Raw genomic sequence first — 19409 nt, 5'->3', positions numbered from 1 at the left:
GCCACCTTCTCTTTTTTAATAACGGTGATGTTGTGTAATACATAGAGCAGATGACAACATCACATATCTTTATTTGGCCAAAGGTCAATTCAATGCGTGCAAATAGTTTTACTTTATCTAAATGGTTTGGGCCCTAAAAACAATTGTTACAGTGATACAGTAATACATTTTGTCAACAATAATTTTACGTTGCTTTTACACATTTACCCAAGGCTCTAGAGTCATTAGACACATTACATTTGATTAAGGTGACTGGCCTTGAGCAAAGATGGCAGACTTCAAATTTTGTACTTAGGGAGAGTCCTGCTGGGGTTTGAGCTGCCTTTGAGATGAGAATTTGACCACTTTTGCTGTTAGGTGAGCAAGAAACTAGGATAATAGGAAGAAAATAGTTTTAAAAAAATTCAAGTTCAAAAGTCCCAGTTGATTTGCAGAATTGAGTCACTATTTGAACACACTCAAACACAGCACACTTCTGCTGACATCTGCTGGTCACACGTGCTATGGAAAGTCTTAAGTTGGTAACCACAATTACTCATCTAGAGTAAGGAAAAGGGCTGGAAAAAACCATTTCGGATCCCTTACATCCAGGCCACTTCCTCTTTGAACTGTTGTCAGCACTACAGATCACTGAGCACCAGAACAGCCAAGCACAAGAAAAGTTTCTTTCCTCAGGTCATCTGCCGCATGAACAACAAAGTTTACATCCCCTTATTTTTTAATACTGTGTTCTTACCTGAACCATCCACATTTTTTAGTGGTGTTTATGAGTCCCTTGTTTGTCCTGAACAGTTTTAACTGCATGCTGTTCTTCAGAGAAATCCTTCAGGTCCTACAAATTGGTTTTCCAGCATTTTGTTGTATTTAAACCCTTTCCAACAATGATTGTATGGTTTTTAGATCCATCTTTTCACACTGAGGACATCCTACAGAAGCAATTTTGCAGGAGGTTCAAACGGTCACTTATGCTCCAGAAGGAAAAACCATGCATTAAGAGCTTTTGAACAGAAAAAGAAAACTTTTGAACAGAATGGAGATTTTACAGAAGATAGTTACATTACAAACTAATTACATTAGTCTCCCAGAAGACAAAACATGTTACATTTGGCCTTGTCTTTAAATTCAAAAAGTTTTCACTCCCCGGCTCTTACAGGGAAAGTTCACCCAAAAATGAAAATTTGATGTTTACCTGCTTACCCACAGGGCATCCAAGATGTTCTACTGAAGAACAAAGTCACCTACATCTTGGATGCTCTGGGGGTAAGCAGGTAAACATCAAATTTTCATTTTTGGGTAAACTATCCCTTTAATTTATTGTTTCTTTTTTCTTTTCTTCTGGAGCATCAGTGAGCGTTTAAACCTTCTGTAATAGTCTTATTTTGGTAAAATAATTAATATTTTGCATATACTGAAAGGGGTGTGTAAACTTTTGACCTCAACTGTAACATATGTATCTCTACATACAGTGCCCTCCACTAATATTGGCACCCTTGGTAAATATGAGCAAAAGTGGATGTGAAAATAAATCTGCATAATTTATCCTTTTGGTCTTTCATTCAAAAAAATTCACAAAATTCTAACCTGTCATTGAAGTAAATCAATAGAACCTAGGGGTGAAATCCCATTATGAAATAAATGTTTTTCTCTAGTTCACGTTGGCCACTATTATTGGCACCCAATTATTGCAACGTCCTTTTCCCAAGATAACAGTTCTGCGTTTTCTCCAACAATGTCTAATGAGTTTGGAGAACACCTGACAAGAGATCAGAGGCCATTCCTTCATACAGAATCTCTCTAGATTCTCCAGAATCTCCACTCAAACTCTCCTCCATATCGTGTATTTGGATGATACAGACACATATCCTCTTCTAGGCAGATTTGTAACATCTTTACTTGATTGGAACTTCTTAATTATTGCCCTGATGGTGGGAATGGGGATTTTCAATGCTTTAGCTCTTTTCTTACAGCCACCTTCTATTTTGTGAAGCTCAACAAACTACATTCTTTGGTTTTACTTCTTGTGATGGATGATTAAGGGAGTTGGACAATTTATACTCCTAGCCACCCTGGTATGCTAAAAAAATAATAATATTCCCTGTATATTGTATAAAGCACTAAACATGACTTGACTTAGAAACTGTATTTTTACAAGTTAAGAAGTACTTGTAAAGTATGTGATGAGCGTCCCAGCCACTCATCAGCGTCGCCCTGGAAACACACGAGCCACAGCTGCACATCATCACTCACCGATCGGCTCCAGCTGCAGCTCATCAAGCGGCGTGCTTATAAGCACAGAGAGAACCACAGTTGGTTGAGAACCCTCTCGCTGAGAACGTCTGACTAATGCTTCTCTTTATTATTTCCCTTCAGAAAGCAGCTGAAGCCGATCTCCCCACGAGCACCACACGGACTTTCACCTGCACAACGACTGAAGCACGCTACTCACCAGGACACCCACCCGTATTGTTTGTTTCTCACATCTTTGTTAAATAAATTCCACCCTCCGGGGCGTTTGTTTGGAACTCCTTTGTCGTGTGATTCTTCACCCCGTGACAGTCTGGTGGAGAATTGCGGGCAGGAAGAGTGAAGAATCACCGACAAAGCGATCTCAAGCCTCACTCTCTTTTTTTTCTGTGTGTGTTCTGGTCATGACAGACGAGCGCTCCTCCCCCGAGATGGACCAGCTTCTCCAGCGGCTCACCGAGGTCAGCATCCGCCAGCAGCAGATTGTTGAGCACCTCGCCACACGGCAGGGCGAAACCGAGCAGGAAGTCGCAGCGCTCCGAGCTGCTGCCGCCGCCGCCGCCGCCCAACACGTTCCGCTGCCGGATCCCCGTGTGCAAGCCGCCAAATTGCTCCCTAAACTGACACCTCATGATGACGTAGAGGCGTTCCTACGTATGTTTGAAACCACCGCGACCGCAGAAGAATGGCCACCAGCCGACTGGGCGCGGGCGTTAGCCCCACTCCTCACCGGGGAAGCCCAGAGGGCTTATTTTTCACTACCAGCCGCTGCGGCTGAACGATACCAGGATGTTAAGAGGGAAATTCTCAGCCGCCTAGGACTATCACCGGTCTGTGCAGCCCAATATTTCTTTGATTGGGAATACAAGCCCCGCTTACCCGCCCGCGCCCAGGTTGCTGAGCTTTCGCGGCTGGCCCAGCATTGGCTCCTAGAGGGAGACCCAACACCCGAGCAGGTAGCGGAACGTGTTGTCATCGACCGGCTGCTTCGTGCCCTGCCCCGCTCTCATCGACAGGCCGTCGCCATGAGAAACCCAAACACCACTCTGGAACTCGTCGAGGCCATCGAGCTGGCGGATGCGGCCCAACAGCGGGATGCCGGGGAGAGAGCGCCACCGTTTCCCCGGAGGGTGATCCAGGAGCGACGCGCGCCGGAGGGCACGTTCCGACCAAACAGCAGGCTCCCTCTCCACGGGATGAGCCCATGCCCACGGAGGTCCCCGCACCACCCACCAAAAACTGGCTGGCGGGCTGCATCGTACACAGCGATCCGCCGATAGGAGCCCCCGAGGTCGACGTGAAAATAAACGGAAAACCATTCCGCGCCCTCTTGGACTCCGGTAGCGCGGTCAGCCTAGTCCAGTCTCGTCTGCTGTCCCCTCGCACGGACTCCAAGGCTCGCCTTCCCATCACCTGCGTCCATGGAGAGACCCGCGAAGTGCCAGCCCGAGAGGGAGCCGCCGGAAACGGAGACCAGCCCGTGGACCACGTCAGCGCCCCACCCTCATGGCCTCTGACAGCGGGAGAGACGGTGAGTCCCCTTCCCAAAACCCTAATCTATTCTTTGATGTCTTCCAACAGGTCACGGAAGGGGGCTCATTCGCAAGGGAACAGCGAGAGGACGACAGGCTGAAACACTGTTGGGAGCGGGTCCGCGTCATCGACGGAAAAGAAGTTCAGCCTGCTCCTCATCCTCTCCCGCATTTTGTGGTCCGAAACGGCCTGCTGTATTGTGTCGCTCAGCGAAGGGGGGAGGAAAAACCATTGTTGGTGGTGCCCCGGTCGAAGACGGAGACGGTGCTGGAACTCGCGCACACGCACCCCATGGCTGGGCACCTTGGAGCTGACAATACCATCCAGCGGATTAGAGATCGTTTTCATTGGCCGGGGCTCGACGGCGAAGTGAAGCGGTTCTGTCAGGCCTGCCCAACCTGCCAACGCACCTCTCCCAAGAAACCTCCCCCCAGCCCTATGATCTCGCTGCCCATCATCGACGTGCCCTTCGAGCGCATCGGGATGGATCTGGTAGGGCCGCTGCCAAAATCAGCCCGGGGACACGAACACATCCTGGTGGTTGTCGACTATGCCACCCGGTATCCGGAAGCAGTGCCACTCCGAAAAGCTACGGCCAAAGCCATCGCCCAAGAGCTCTTCCTGCTGTTCAGCCGAGTCGGCATCCCCACAGAGATACTGACCGACCAGGGTACCCCGTTCATGTCCCGGCTAATGGCTGACCTCTGCAGGCTGCTGGGGGTGAAGCAGTTGAGGACCACAGTCTATCATCCGCAGACCGACGGCCTCGTGGAGAGGTTTAACCAAACCCTTAAACAAATGCTCCGCAGAGTGACTGCAGAAGACCGGCGTGACTGGGACCTTATGTTGCCATATGTCCTCTTCGGCATCCGCGAGGTCCCTCAGGCCTCAACTGGCTTCACCCCCTTCGAGCTCCTGTTCGGACGACAGCCCCGCGGTCTCCTGGATGTGGCGAAGGAGGCCTGGGAGCAGCAGCCTGCAGCCCATCGCTCCGTCGTGGAACATGTCAGGCAGATGAGGGATAAGATCGACCGGGTCATGCCATTAGTCCGGGAACACCTGGTGAAGGCGCAGCAGTCCCAACAGCGACATTACAACCGGGCAGCCCAACCACGGGAATTCCAGCCCGGAGACCGAGTTATGGTCCTAGTCCCCAACGCCGCCTGCAAGTTTTTGGCCACGTGGCAGGGGCCTTACACGGTACTTGAGAAGATTGGTCCAGTCACCTATCGCCTCCGCCAGCCCGGCAGACGCCGACCCAATCAGTTGTATCACATTAACCTCCTCAAAAAGTGGGTAGGGACTAGAGACCAACTCACAGCACTCGCCGTCTCCGATCCCGTGGTTGTGGATATCAACCCCCAGCTCTCAGCTGCCCAGAAGGCGGAGCTGCAGCGACTGGTCGGTCAGTTCTCCGATGTGTTCTCTCCACTCCCCGGGCGGACCCACGTGCTCCACCACGACATCCCCACACCTCCAGGAGTCGTCGTTCGGCAGCGCCCTTACCGGATCCCGGAAGCTCGTCGGCAGGCTATTGAGGAGGAGGTACAACAAATGCTGAAGTTAGGGGTGATAGAACCATCACGCAGCCCTTGGTCCAGCCCCATTGTGATGGTCCCAAAACCTGACGGCACCCTCCGCTTCTGTAACGACTTCCGGCGCCTCAATGAAGTCTCGGAGTTTGACGGATACCCCATGCCTCGAGTGGATGAGTTATTGGACCGCCTGGGGAGGGCCCGGTACATCTCCACCTTGGACCTCACCAAAGGGTACTGGCAGGTGCCACTCGCCCCCTCTGCAAAACCCAAGACGGCTTTCTCCACACCCAGTGGACACTGGCAGTACCGGACCCTCCCCTTCGGCCTTCATGGAGCTCCCGCCACTTTCCAGAGACTAATGGACATCATCTTGCGGCCCCACCAAACCTATGCTGCCGCCTATTTGGACGATGTCGTCATCCACTCTGAGGCGTGGGAGGACCACCTAGACTGTCTGCGGAGGGTGCTGTCTGATCTCCGGAGGGCTGGACTCACCGCCAACCCCCGCAAATGTCATCTAGCGTTACATGAAGCCAAGTACCTGGGTTACCAAGTGGGAAGAGGGCTAATCCGCCCCCAAGAAAAGAAGGTAGAAGCAGTCAGATCGGCCCCGCAGCCGAAGACAAAAACCCAGGTACGTGCATTCTTGGGGTTGGCGGGATACTATCGCTGCTTCATCCCTAACTTCTCCTCCTTAGCCGCCCCCCTGACAGATCTGACCAGGAAGGGACAGCCGGAGAAAGTACTCTGGACACCAGCAGCAGAGGGCGCCTTCAAGAAGATTAAAACGGCCCTCACCTCCGAACCGGTCCTGCGAGCGCCCGACTTCACCTGTCCCTTCCTGCTGCAGACGGATGCCTCGGATACCGGCTTGGGAGCCGTCCTGTCCCAAGTCCAAGAAGGGGAAGAGCATCCAGTCCTGTACATCAGCAGGAAGCTGACCCCAGCCGAGAGAAACTACGCCGCAGTGGAGAAAGAGGCTCTGGCCATCAAGTGGGCAGTCCTGGAGCTGCGGTATTACCTCCTCGGCCGGAAGTTCACCCTGGTCACCGACCATGCCCCTCTTCAGTGGATGGCCCGGGCCAAGAACACCAACGCCAGGGTGACCAGATGGTTCCTCGCGCTCCAGGACTTCCACTTCGAAGTTCGACATCGGGCCGGAGCCATGAACACGAACGCCGATGGACTCTCTCGGATCTGGGCAGCTTTTGCAGGTCTGTCAGGGGTCACTCCCCACCCACCCCCTATCTCCCCCTTACTATCTCGCTTCCTCCACAGGACCAGGACGACGCTTAGGGGGGGGGAGTGTGACGAGCGTCCCAGCCACTCATCAGCGTCGCCCTGGAAACACACGAGCCACAGCTGCACATCATCACTCACCGATCGGCTCCAGCTGCAGCTCATCAAGCGGCGTGCTTATAAGCACAGAGAGAACCACAGTTGGTTGAGAACCCTCTCGCTGAGAACGTCTGACTAATGCTTCTCTTTATTATTTCCCTTCAGAAAGCAGCTGAAGCCGATCTCCCCACGAGCACCACACGGACTTTCACCTGCACAACGACTGAAGCACGCTACTCACCAGGACACCCACCCGTATTGTTTGTTTCTCACATCTTTGTTAAATAAATTCCACCCTCCGGGGCGTTTGTTTGGAACTCCTTTGTCGTGTGATTCTTCACCCCGTGACAAGTAATATTATAAAGTAATATAAGGTAGTAATGTAAAGTAGTTTAACTAGTCATGCAACAAAAAGTAGATTACTTGCATTTATAAGCAATGCTACTTGGTAAAAAATAGCATACTTATGGAAAAGCTATTCTAGTTTCATTCCATTCCTGTTTCATTCCTGTAATGGTTTCAGTTAAGCGACTGGAAAAATGTTTGTAGGTTAGTAATGACGCTGCTCTTGGTTAGTTATATAGACACAGCTTATGAGAGTAATTTAGAGTTAATTTGCATGAGCGCATTGCTTACACATGTCAAGTACAAACAGAACTTATTCAGGTACCCAATGTGTTTTCTATTCTGTTGTCCACTGTCTGGATGTTTTGAACACACATTATTTGAATTGAAACGACATTATATCTTCTCTTTGTTGAAAACTTTCAACGATCATTTATTGGTAATACTCATACAATGTTACAACCCCAGGTGGAAGTCAAGGGGTTAGGGGATGTAACATTAAAGGATGTAACTTCTCTCCCTTAAAAAATAGAGAGGTTGATGCCACAGCCACCAGAACTCCTGGAACTGATCCTTGTCCTGGACAGAAGACACACAGAACTCTGTAAACCCACTACTGTTCAAACTGCTTTTCAGTGTTTTGTAGGGTTCCAACCATCTCTAATCCAATGGAATGGGAGCTTTTTGGAGGTGTCTGCGGTCAGTTTTTAATTTTGAGCAAGAGGGCCTGGCACACCACCGTCTTCAGCAGGCAATGTGCCACCATAATGGCTATGCTGATACTTAAAGGAGTAGTTCACTTTCAGTACAAAAATTTACTGATAATGTACTCACCCCCTTGTCATCCAAGATGTTCATGTCTTTCTTTCTTCAGTCGTAAGGAAATTATGTTTTTTGAGGAAAACATTTCAGGATTTCTCTCCATATAGTGGACTTCTATGGTGCCCCCTGAGTTTGAACTTCCAAAATGCAGTTGAAATGCAGCTTCAAAGGGCTCTAAATGATCCCAGCCGAGGAAGAAGGGTCTTAGCAAAACAATCGGTAATTTTCTAAAAACATTTACAATTTATATACTTTTTGAAGTTGAATCTGAAGTGAAAAAACAGCAATATAAATTATGTTCGTGTTGCTACTAAGCCTACTAGCTTTACAGCAAAATCTATTGCTTCTATACAACTGTTATGAGCAACAAGCGATAATGTTCGCATCTTCGTCTTCTTCTTCTTAGTTCGTATACAGCGCGCAAGGTTATGCGCATGCTCAAAGTCTTCTTCTCCGTGTATAGTGTATCTCTATGGCAGAATTACAGCACCCCATACTGGTCTGGCATATATACTACACCATTTTCAGTGGTTTCGTGTTTACGTAACTTTTTTTAGAACGAGGGAAAAAAAATGATCGGATAGGGAACGCACCGGCTTCGTGTGGACGGAGTCTTCAATTCCGGTGTAATAGTCAAGGAAGTTTGCTGCCGTAATATGGACGCAGCAGGCACAGTTAAATCACGCAGTGCCTGAAATTAGTTCCCAGAAAGTTAACGTTCAATGTGACCGGCGTGATATTACTGCGCCTGCTTCGGCCATGTTACGGCAGCAAACTTCCTTGACTATTACACCAGAATGGAAGTGTAGTTCCTAATCTTATCGGCCTAGAAAATCACAGCTTTACATTTTCCGCCGGTCTTAGTACACGATATAACTACAGAAGAGTCAAGTTTTAATTAGGACAAATATCGAAACTCGTTGGTCATTTTTGAAAGCAATTCTATTGGTCTCATAGGATTCAATGATCTATGCCTAGCTATGCTAAAAGTGATATCGCCAGAACAGGAGAACTGCTGGATGGATTTCAAAACGGTAAAACTCAATTTATCAACTCGGGGGGAGTTGGAGAATGAGCCTATTTCCAAAAAAGTGGAGTGTTCCTTTAAGAGTTTTTAGATATTTTGGCTTGAAACAAGTAAGAAAAGCATTTTTTATCTTATTTTGTGTTATGTTATTTATTGTAACATGACATAAGCACATTTATAATATGTTGAAGAGTTCATTTCCTTCCATATTCTGTTAGATGTCATCAAATGTAATGTCCACACAACATGTTTTTGATAAATCAGAGATGACCCACTTTTTTCTAAAAAGACATTTCAAAATGTGTATTGGCACATATACCAATAAACATTTGCAAATATTTTATTGACTGAATTAACTGAATTCAAATGGAACTATAGTTGGATCTAATGTTAAAAAATGTGATAAAGAAAAAAAATGTCTGGTTAAATAGATTACAAGTTTAACAAGAAAGTATCCAACCTTCTCTCTCTCTCTCTCTTTCTCTCTCTCTCTGTATGCATGTTTCCTAAATAAAAGCATTAAAAATGCTTCATTTATCCCATCCATCGCTTCAACGTAAGATGGAGCAATGCAGTGTATGGCTCCTCCTTGTCACGTTGAACATCAACGTGACTGGAGTTCCTAGGCGCGCGCCCGAGCTGAACTTGACAAGAGCAAAACATTGAATGTGTGTCACGCGCGGGGGTTTTGGGGGATTTGACCTACTTTCCACAGAAACCTCACTGCAACGTTAAAACGCGGATACGGTACGTTAATGCACACCTATTGTGTTGTTAGCAGCATTGGGTACATTATTCAATGTTATTTGACATGTTACAATTTAAACATTGAATACTGTAGTGCTGCGCGGGTCACGTGACAATGAATGGGCAGTCCTACCTTCAAAACAAACAACATAACGTTCCTGCAGATGACTTGATCAGTTCGAGGGCTTTGCTGCTCCGGTTGAGTTTGTAGTTTATGTCGTTTATGTTTGTTATTAATCAGAAAGTGCATTAGTAACGTCAACTGTGGACTTAATCTCCTTCATCTAGAGCTCTGCTTTTCCTCGAATGGTGAGTTAATATTTTTAAATTCTTGTTGACATGGACAGTTTGTGCATGACTGTACTCTCCACTGCAGAAGTACTATGGTTCTATCTATCTATCTATCTATCTATCTATCTATCTATCTATCTATCTATCTATCTATCTATCTATCTATCTATCTATCTATCTATCTATCTATCTATCTAATGTCTGTCTGTCAATATAGAGAGATAATTTGAGATGCATGTCTTCTGTTTGGTAATGAATTATTGTTAAAAGTAATTGGCAACGTATTTTAAAACAGTAGGTGTCAGTCATTCTATTCTGTCGTGCGCGTGTGTACTTGTGAAGTATAGTGTGTAGCGTGTAGTAGTGTGTACTCGTAATATGATAGGCGTGCCGCGCCTACTTTTTCGACGTAAACAAGCCTCACTCAGATTTCTCTCTTTACTAGTGGTAACGATGGTGTGACCGTTTCATGTCTCATATATATATATATATATAAATATTAAAAAATATGATCTATTAAAAATGCATGAAAACTGCAATTCGTACATACTGGTTTTAATTTCATTGCTGAAATTATTTTTGGGGTATACCAAACTAAAGAAATCTTGATAATGATGGGGACAAAATCACTAAAATAATCGTTTAGTTAATGTGGCAAAAGAATCTTAGTATTTCTTGAGGAAAAATAGGTAAACAGTTAATATAGTTTTTTTTTTGAACAGTTAATTTTATTTTACCAAATCAAATTAATCCAACAAAGTCGGGCAACTTTTGCTTTTTTATGGAAAAATAAATGTAAAATGTACCCTGTTTGAACTCTACTCTTAAAGGAGTAAGGAAATGTTGCTACTACTTTACATTTTTAAAATTAACTCAAAATATTTGTAGCTATAGAAGTAAAAAAAAAAAAAAAAAAATGGAGGGAAAAAAACCTTAGTAAAAGTATTCTTTAAAACAATAATTTTGCATATGTTGCAGTATATGTTTATTGCAGTATATTAGTATATGAGTTCATTTTCATCAATATTCTGTTAGATTTAATGTCGAAATAATATGTTTTTGATAAATCAGAGATGACCCACTTTTCCTCAAAAGGCATTTGTCTAGAGTGCAACTGAAGTAGTTTGAAAAATCGTATTATTTATTGGATAAAAAAAAAATCATTAGTTATTTTTAGGCAATTAAGACCGGATTTTTAAGAAAAAAAAAATGTTTTAATAATATTTTAAAATCTCTCCACTAAATCAAACTTATCTATAGTAAAGTCAGGCCACTTTTTGATACAATGATACACTGGTTGAATTCATGATGTAAGAAAATGTTATCACCACTTTTATAAATTCAATCCATGAAATCATAATATTTGTTCCTGGAAAAGTTTTACAAAATGTTAATGAAAATAATTTTTAATAGTTTTTAGTTTATTCAGAAAATCCAGATTTTAACCTTTTTTTTTTCAGTTTATTTGGAATGGTGCGTCTTTTTTTTTTCATCCACAAATCATACACTTTTTTTATTAATACAGAGAGTATATTTCTAATCAATTTTATTGATCCTTGACCCTGTGACCCCGAACAATGTCTGAAAGTCTTTGCATTAGATTGCGGCATATCAACGCAGATGCTACTGGAACATTTCCATAGTTAATGTGATGCACTACACTTGTGCTTGATCATCTGGACACCTGTGTGAACTTAAAGGAGTAGTTCACTTTCAGAACAAAAATGTACAGATAATGTACTCACCCCCTTGTCATCCAAGATGTTCATGTCTTTCTTTCTTCAGTTGTAAGGAAATTAAGTTTTTTGAGAAAAACATTTCAGGATTTCTCTCCATATAATGGACTTCTATGGTGCCCCCGAGTTTGAACTTCCAAAATGCAGCTTCAAATAGCTCTAAACGATCCCAGCCGAGGAAAATAGGGTCTTATCTAGCAAAACGATCGGGTATTTTCTAGAAAAAAAACAAAAAAACAATTTATATAGTTTTTAACCTCAAATTTTGGGAATTTTGGCATTTTGGAAATTCAAACTCGGGGGCACCATAGAAGTTCATTATATGGAGAAATCCTGAAATGTTTTCCTTCTTTACGACTGAAGAAAAAAAGACATGAACATCTTGGATGACAAGTGGGTGAGTACATTATCTGCAAATTTGTACTCATTTAAGGAGAACTGGCTTCATACATTTTAAAATTAACAAAATACTAGTTGATTAAAAGACATTCCATAATATGATTTTTGGGGCATTTCTATTCTTTGTCGCAGGAACATGTCCGTGACACCGAATACATGTTATTTTGGGCTGCTAGAAGGGCAGGAGGAAGACATGAAGCCTCAGGCAGCAGTGGTTCGGCGGAACCTGTTTGGCCCAGTGGACCACCAGCAGTTGCAGCAGGACTTCCAGAGGCTATTCTGCATGAATGTGGAGGTCGCCAAACAGCGCTGGAACTTTGACTTTCAGAGAGACCAGCCAGTGCCTGGTTGCATTGAGTGGGAGGAGCTGCGGTTCCAGGATGTGCCAGTGTTCTACCATAGCTCTGTGGTCAGATCTGGTATGGCAAAGCAAACAACGGTAGAAGCTTGTTCGTCTCCATCTATAGCCACAGAGAAATATCTGGAGCTACGGACCAGAGGAGCTTTGAGGGGAACCAAGCCAGAGAAGAGAATGGCTACATTGCAGGGGGTCAAACGCAGACAAGCAAACATCACAGGTAGGACAGTAGATATAGTTGCCAAATTTCTTCTCAGAGTCACTCGGTTATGGCCAGAATGACTAATGTGATCGATAAAAGTCAACTACACTCTTAAAAATAAAGGTGCTTCGCGATGCCATAGAACAGGGATCCTCAAATCTGGCCCACAAGATCCATTTTCCTGCAGAGTTTAGCTCAAACCCTAATCAAACACACCTGAGCATGCTAATCAAGGTCTTCAGGATCATTTGAGAATCACAGGTAGGTGAGTTTGATCGGGGTTGGAGCTAAACTCTGCAGCGCATTGGCCCTCCAGGGTAAGATTTGGGGAACCCTGCCATAGAAGAACCTTTCTTTGTCTAAATGGTTCCTTAAAGAACCTTTAACATCTGAAGAACCTTTCTGTTTTACAAAAGGTTCTTTGTGCAAAAGAAGGTTCTTCAGATTATAAAAAGGTAAGAAAGAGATGGTTCTTTGAAGAACCTTTAACTAAATGGTTATTTGTGGAACCAAAAATGGTTCTTCTATGGCATCGCTTGAAGAACCCTTTAAAGCACCTTTATTTTTAAGAGTGTAGTTAACAGTAGTATTTTTTATTTTGCATTTCTAAAATGCTTTTTTTTCTTTTTCAGACTTTTACAGAGTGACAAAAAGAAGGTTTCCTGATCACAAAGCCTCATCAGGACAGTAAACAGAAAATGGACCTTTTTTTTGTACAAATGTACATAAACTATCTCCATATGTAGCTCTTCTAACTGACCGGCAAAGACTTAATAGGATATATATATATATATATATATATATACTGTACATACAGATACAAATTATATACACACTAAACGCAGTACCTATTGAAGGCACCTGTTTTATTGTTACAACATGGAATCATGAGATTTAAGTAAATGTAAAAAAGTCAAATGACAAATATTTAGATCTTATAGTGCATTTGAATAATTCAAAGCAATTAATTCCAGTAATTGAAAATTCACTCTTTTTATATTTTATTGTTCCATGTTGTTGCACAATAAATTCTAAAAATGTTAGGAATGCATTATATAAATGCGTGTTCCTTATTTTTTGTTGTGCACTGAATATATATATATATATATATATATATGTATATATAAACACAAACAATTACTGTGAACGTTTACAGAAATGCACTATAGAAAGACTGTTTAGTAATTAACGTCTCAGATTCAAAAGTCAAATGCATTGATCCTCTTACGTGGCATCAGTGCACACAATCTATAAGCTAACAATGTCTTACTATTGTTCAGTTCCACTTTTATTTATTTATTTTCCCATTTTTATACATCACGAAAAAGTATAGCACTTTAGTTTGGGGACCAGTTCTCATTATTAATTACTTGCTTATTAGTATGCATATTACTAGCATATCAACACATATTAATGACCATATTTTTGATATGTTATGTAATATATTATAATATTACTATTAATAAGCAGCAAATTAGCCATTCATTAAAGGAACACTCCACTTTTTTTGGAAAAGGGCTCATTCTCCAACTCCCCCTGAGTTAATAAGTTTTTTTTTTTAACCGTTTTGAAATCCATTCAGCCGTTCTCCTGTTCTGGCGATATCACTTTTAGCGTAGCTTAGCATAGATCATTGAATCCTATGAGACCAATAGCATCGCGTTCAAAAATGACCAATGAGTTTCGATATTTGTCCTATTTAAAACTTGACTCTTCTGCAGTTATATTGTGTACTAAGACCGGCGGAAAATGTAAAGATGTGATTTTCTAGGCCGATAAGATTAGGAACTACACTCCCATTCCGATGCTATTGGTCTGATAGAATCCAATGATCTATGCTAAGCTATGCTAAAAGTGATATCGCCAGAACAGGAGAACGGATAAATGGATTTGAAAACGGTAAAACTCAACTTATTAACTCGGAAGTTGGAGAATGAGCCTATTTCCCAAAAAAGTGGAGTGTTGCTTTAAGGCAAAAGCCATAGTTAATAGTTAGTTAATAGTGAGAATTGGTCCTCAAACTAAAGTATGACCCAAATAAGGTATGTAACCTGAGCCATTAATGTTTTTCATAAAGCATATCAATTTGGGAGTAAAGGTGACTCTGTTGTTATAGAGTTATGAGGAGACGTGAGGTATGCTTCGATATCTTTGAAGTTATGTAACAAGATATTGTTTTTAAATGGATATTGCCCTATAAATATTATTGGAGGAGTGTCCACCAAGTTTCAAATGTGCATGAGGCGCCATCTTGAAGATATGGTGAAAAGTTACCTTTGTATGTGTCTTTCATTTTGAATCTTACTTGTAGTATTAGCATATCAATTGCAAGGACATTTCATCAATAATTTGTGCGATACTTTTTTTAAATACTGTATTTTTTTAATACTGCTTTGTGCATGTGAGATATGAGTATATGCTGAATTAGCCATTAATTTGGTATTTTTTTTATAATAAAGAGGCAGCTGACGCAATTAACCAAAGTAATTGCTCCACAATAAATAGAATGCCTTAAAGTAACTTTGTTTTTGTTTTGTTTTTTAACCTTGGAATCTCAGTTTTTAAATCATTCTAATGATACTTTGTAACAGAACAAATGGCTTCTGTTTCTTTCCCGCATTCCCTTTAAACATTTTGTGAGCAGGTACAAAATTCTGCGTAAAGGGTGGATTGCTTTAAGACAACAACAAACGCTATCCACTGTAATTAAGAAAGTTAATTCCACTTACAAAGTCACAGAAATACACCAAACTACATACAGTTGCTTTAAAGTCCTTTGAGTAGTTGTTAGGAAGATCAAATTAAGCCACTAAAACAAACCCACATACTATGAAGTTGTTTTGTAGAATTCAAATTTCATTTTCAGCTTTTTTTTATTGAATTCACTGCAGATATTTCTGATATATTCAGTGACTTCCTGCCAAAAGCAGTCTGTTAAATTGTAACAATTGTTAAATTGTAATCATTTAAAAATGTATTAATTTAAATATATTAGTGCTCTACCTCATCAAATGACAAGGACCTTCATTTTATAAACACTCACGTATGTATAAGAAAGCAAATATGTAAAATGTAGCATTTGTTTTTATCATGAATGTTTTTTTTGAGAAGTACAGCAGAATAGCTACACTGTAAAGTTTTCACCAGATTCAACTTAAAAACCTAAGCTCAGCAGCTGCCTAAAGTTAAATCAGCTTAAAACTACAAGTCATTTGAACTTATTACAATCAAAATTAGTTGATTTAACTTGTGAGTGAAAGGACTTAAGTTGATTTCTCTTAATATTTTAAGGCAGCTGCTAAACTTAAGTTTTTAAGTTGAAACTGGTGAAAACTTTTTACAGTGTAGGAACTATCTGCTTCACTTAAGGTTTACATGATGTTGCGTGTGTACTTTGATTGTTCCTGTTCTGTTTTTAGAACAACTTTTAAAAACTCATGGTTGCCTTATTGTCATTCTTTTTGGGGCCAAATATTTCAAGTGCACTGTAAAAAGTTTTTACCAGTTTTAACTTAAAATTTTAAGGCAGCTGCTGAACTTACGTTTTTAAGTTAAATCAACTTAAAACTACTATTAATTTCAACTCACGATCAAATTAGTTAACATGAATTGTAATTTTAAGTTGATTTAACTTAAAATTTTAATGCAGCAGCTAAACTTAAGTTTTTAAGTTGAAACTGGTGAAAACTTTTTACAGTGTGCCTCTTTATATCACCAATTAATTGTTGTATTATGCACTATTAAATTACATTACATTACACTCTTAAAAATAAAGGTTCCAAAAGGGTCTTTTTGCAGTGATGCCATAGATAAACCATTTTTGGTTCCCCAAAGAACCTCTCAGCGAACAGTTCCTAAAAGAACCATTTTGAAGAACATTTAAAAAATCTAAAGAACCTTTTCTGCATTTGAAAGGTTCCATGGATGTTCAAAGTTCTTCATAGAACCATTGATACCAATAAAGAGCCATTTTTAAGAGTGTGGTGGATTTTATCCCACGGCTTCTGTTGTAGATATGTCATCTGCATATGTATCTTGTAAATTAGTAGCCATGTATACTGCAATGTGATTGAATGTTACTTATGTTAAAACATGTTAATACTAGCTGACTTTACGTTTCGAATTATCACTCATGAAATGTATGTACAAAGCAATTTTATTTGCAAGTTTGTCTTTATTTGATTGTAATAGACCATATAAATTAACATTAGCTTTCATTTAAAAATAAAGTGATAGATTTGTACTTCATGCAAAACCTGCTATGTATTTTAATAAAGGTTGTGCATATTTCCTTACATAAGAAGCCATTTGCTTTATCACCGGGGAGCAACTGGAAGTTTGGTGCCTTGCTCAAGGGCACCTCAGTCGTGGGTACTGAAGGTAGAAGAGAGCACTGTACATTTCCTACCCCCACCTACAAATCATGCCAGTGTTCTGACCCCCTGCCAAATTATCACCCCTTGTTTGAGTTGCTACCTAGTCTAGTCCTAACCCCACACCTACTTCTAAACCTACCAATAGTAGGGTGGGTAATAATCTGGCAGGGGGTCGAAATTCGGCACAACACAGGTACTGAGATTAAAATCTGCAACCTTCGAGTTATAAGCCTGACTCTCTAACCATTTTGCCACAACTGCCTCCAAAGGGCATGTCATTGAAGGGGCATGTCTCCCTTAATACTCTGATATAAACAGCCACTGCTATGATGGAAAGGTAATGTTATTTTTAGTTTTAGGAGTTCTTCTGTCTGGTCATAATGTCAGATCAGCCCTACAAAGAAGACCAGCTTAAAGTAAGAGAACAGCAAACAAAATGTAGCCAGAATATCACTTTCACCAGCTTTGTCTCTTCTGCTCACCTATACTCTTAAAAATAAAGGTGCCTCACAATGCCATAGAAGAACCTTTTTTTTTTGTCTAAATGGTTCCATAAAGAACCTTTAACATCTGAAGAACCTTTCTGTTTCACAAATAAAGTTCTTTGTGGCGAAAGAAGGTTCTTCAGATTATAAAAAGGTAAGAAAGAGATGGTTCTTTAAAGAACCTTTGACTGAATGGTTCTTTGTGGAACCAAAAATGGTTCTTCTATGGCATCGCTTTGAAGAACCTTTTAAAGCACCTTTATTTTTAAGAGTGTACATGCCTTAGAAGAACCTTTTTTGTCTAAATGGTTCCATAAAGAACCTTTAACATCTGAAGAACCTTTCTGTTTCACAAAAGGTTCTTTGTGGCAAAAGAAGGTTCTTCAGATTATGAAAAGGTAAGAAAGAGATGGTTCTGTAAAGAACCTTTGCCTGAATGGTTCTTTGTAGAACCAAAAATGGTTCTTCTATGGCATCGCTTTGAAGAACCTTTTAAAGCACCTTTATTTTAAAGAGTGTACGTGCCTTAGAAGAACCTTTTTTGTCTAAATGGTTCCATATAGAACCTTTAACATCTGAAGAACCTTTCTGTTTAACAAAAGGTTCTTTATGTGAAAGAAGGTTCTTTAGAATTTAAAAATGTAAGAAAGAGATGGTTATTTAAAGAACCTTTGACTGAATGGTTCTTTGTGGGACCAAAAATGGTTCTTCTATGGCAGGGATCCTCAAATCTTATCCTGGAGGTCCAATGCGCTGCAGAGTTTAGCTCTAACCCTAATCAAACACACCTGAGAATGCTAATCAAGGTCTTCAGGATCATTTGAGAATCACAGGTAGGTGAGTTTGATCAGGGTTGGAGCTAAACTCTGCAGCGCATTGGACCTCCAGGGTAAGATTTGAGGAACCCTGTTCTATGGCATCGCTTTGAAGAACCTTTTAAATCACCTTTATTTTTAAGAGTGTACATGCCTTAGAAGAACCTTTTTTGTCTAAATGGTTCCATAAAGAACCTTTAACATCTAAAGAACCTTTCTGTTTCACAAAAGGTTCCTTGTGGCGAAAGAAGGTTCTTCAGATTATGAAAAGGTAAGAAAGAGATGGTTCTGTAAAGAACCTTTGACTGAATGGTTCTTTGTAGAACCAAAAATGGTTCTTCTATGGCATCGCTTTGAAGAACCTTTTAAAGCACCTTTATTTTTTAAGAGTGTACATGCCTTAGAAGAACCTTTTTTGTCTAATTGGTTCCATAAAGAACCTTTAAAATCTGAAGAACCTTTCTGTTTCACAAAAGGTTCTTTGTGTGAAAGAAGGTTCTTTAGAATTTAGAAAGGTAAGAAAGAGATGGTTCTTTAAAGAACCTTTGCCTGAATGGTTCTTTGTGGAACCAAAAATGTTCTTCTATGGCATCGCTGTGAAGAACCTTTTAAAGCACCTTTATTTTTAAGAGTGTACATGCCTTAGAAGAACCTTTTTTGTCTAAATGGTTCCATAAAGACCCTTTAACATCTGAAGAACCTTTCTATTTCACAAAAGGTTCCTTGTGGCGAAAGAAGGTTCTTCAGATTATGAGAAGGTAAGAAAGAGATGGTTTAACGTTTCTCCTATGTTTTTTTTTGTTTTTTTTTTTTTGCTATTCTTTGATATTTAGAATTTAGTTCATAAGCAGTTGGGTTGTTGTTTTGATATGTTCTTACTGATGGGTGGTGTCCATGAACTAACGAAACACCTTAAAAGTTGTTGTCTGCCTTAGAATATAAATGTTGCCACAATCAAAGCCAGCAGAATGACATACATTTTGACCTTAAGGACAAAAAATAATAATAATAAGGCTTAATAAGCCCTTCTGCAGGTTGGTTGTTCTGGTTAATGTTATGAAGAAAAGCAATCAAGATTGTAAATAAAAGTAATTTATTTGAACACATTCAGTAAATCTGATAGTGGCTGAGAATGAGTGAACATGGATGGATG

At 41.1% G+C, this 19409-nt stretch overlaps 1 protein-coding gene across 1 annotated transcript; it reads left to right on the top strand.

Annotated features, from left to right (window-relative positions):
• Positions 1-9497: 9497 nt before the first annotated feature.
• On the top strand, positions 9498-17025 carry cdkn1d (cyclin-dependent kinase inhibitor 1D). The gene is made up of 3 exons (XM_073838248.1): positions 9498-9903; positions 12153-12598; positions 13213-17025. The coding sequence occupies exons 2-3, from the start codon at positions 12157-12159 to the stop codon at positions 13269-13271; spliced, it is 501 nt and encodes a 166-aa protein (XP_073694349.1). The 5' UTR covers positions 9498-9903; positions 12153-12156; the 3' UTR covers positions 13272-17025.
• The last annotated feature ends 2384 nt before the right edge of the window (positions 17026-19409 follow it).

The sequence above is a fragment of the Garra rufa genome, chromosome 4 (assembly GCF_049309525.1).
Source record: "Garra rufa chromosome 4, GarRuf1.0, whole genome shotgun sequence".
In the NCBI taxonomy this organism is placed as follows: Eukaryota; Metazoa; Chordata; class Actinopteri; order Cypriniformes; family Cyprinidae; genus Garra; species Garra rufa.
Note: the sequence above shows the minus strand (reverse complement) of the source record. Positions and strands in the feature narration are given on the sequence as shown.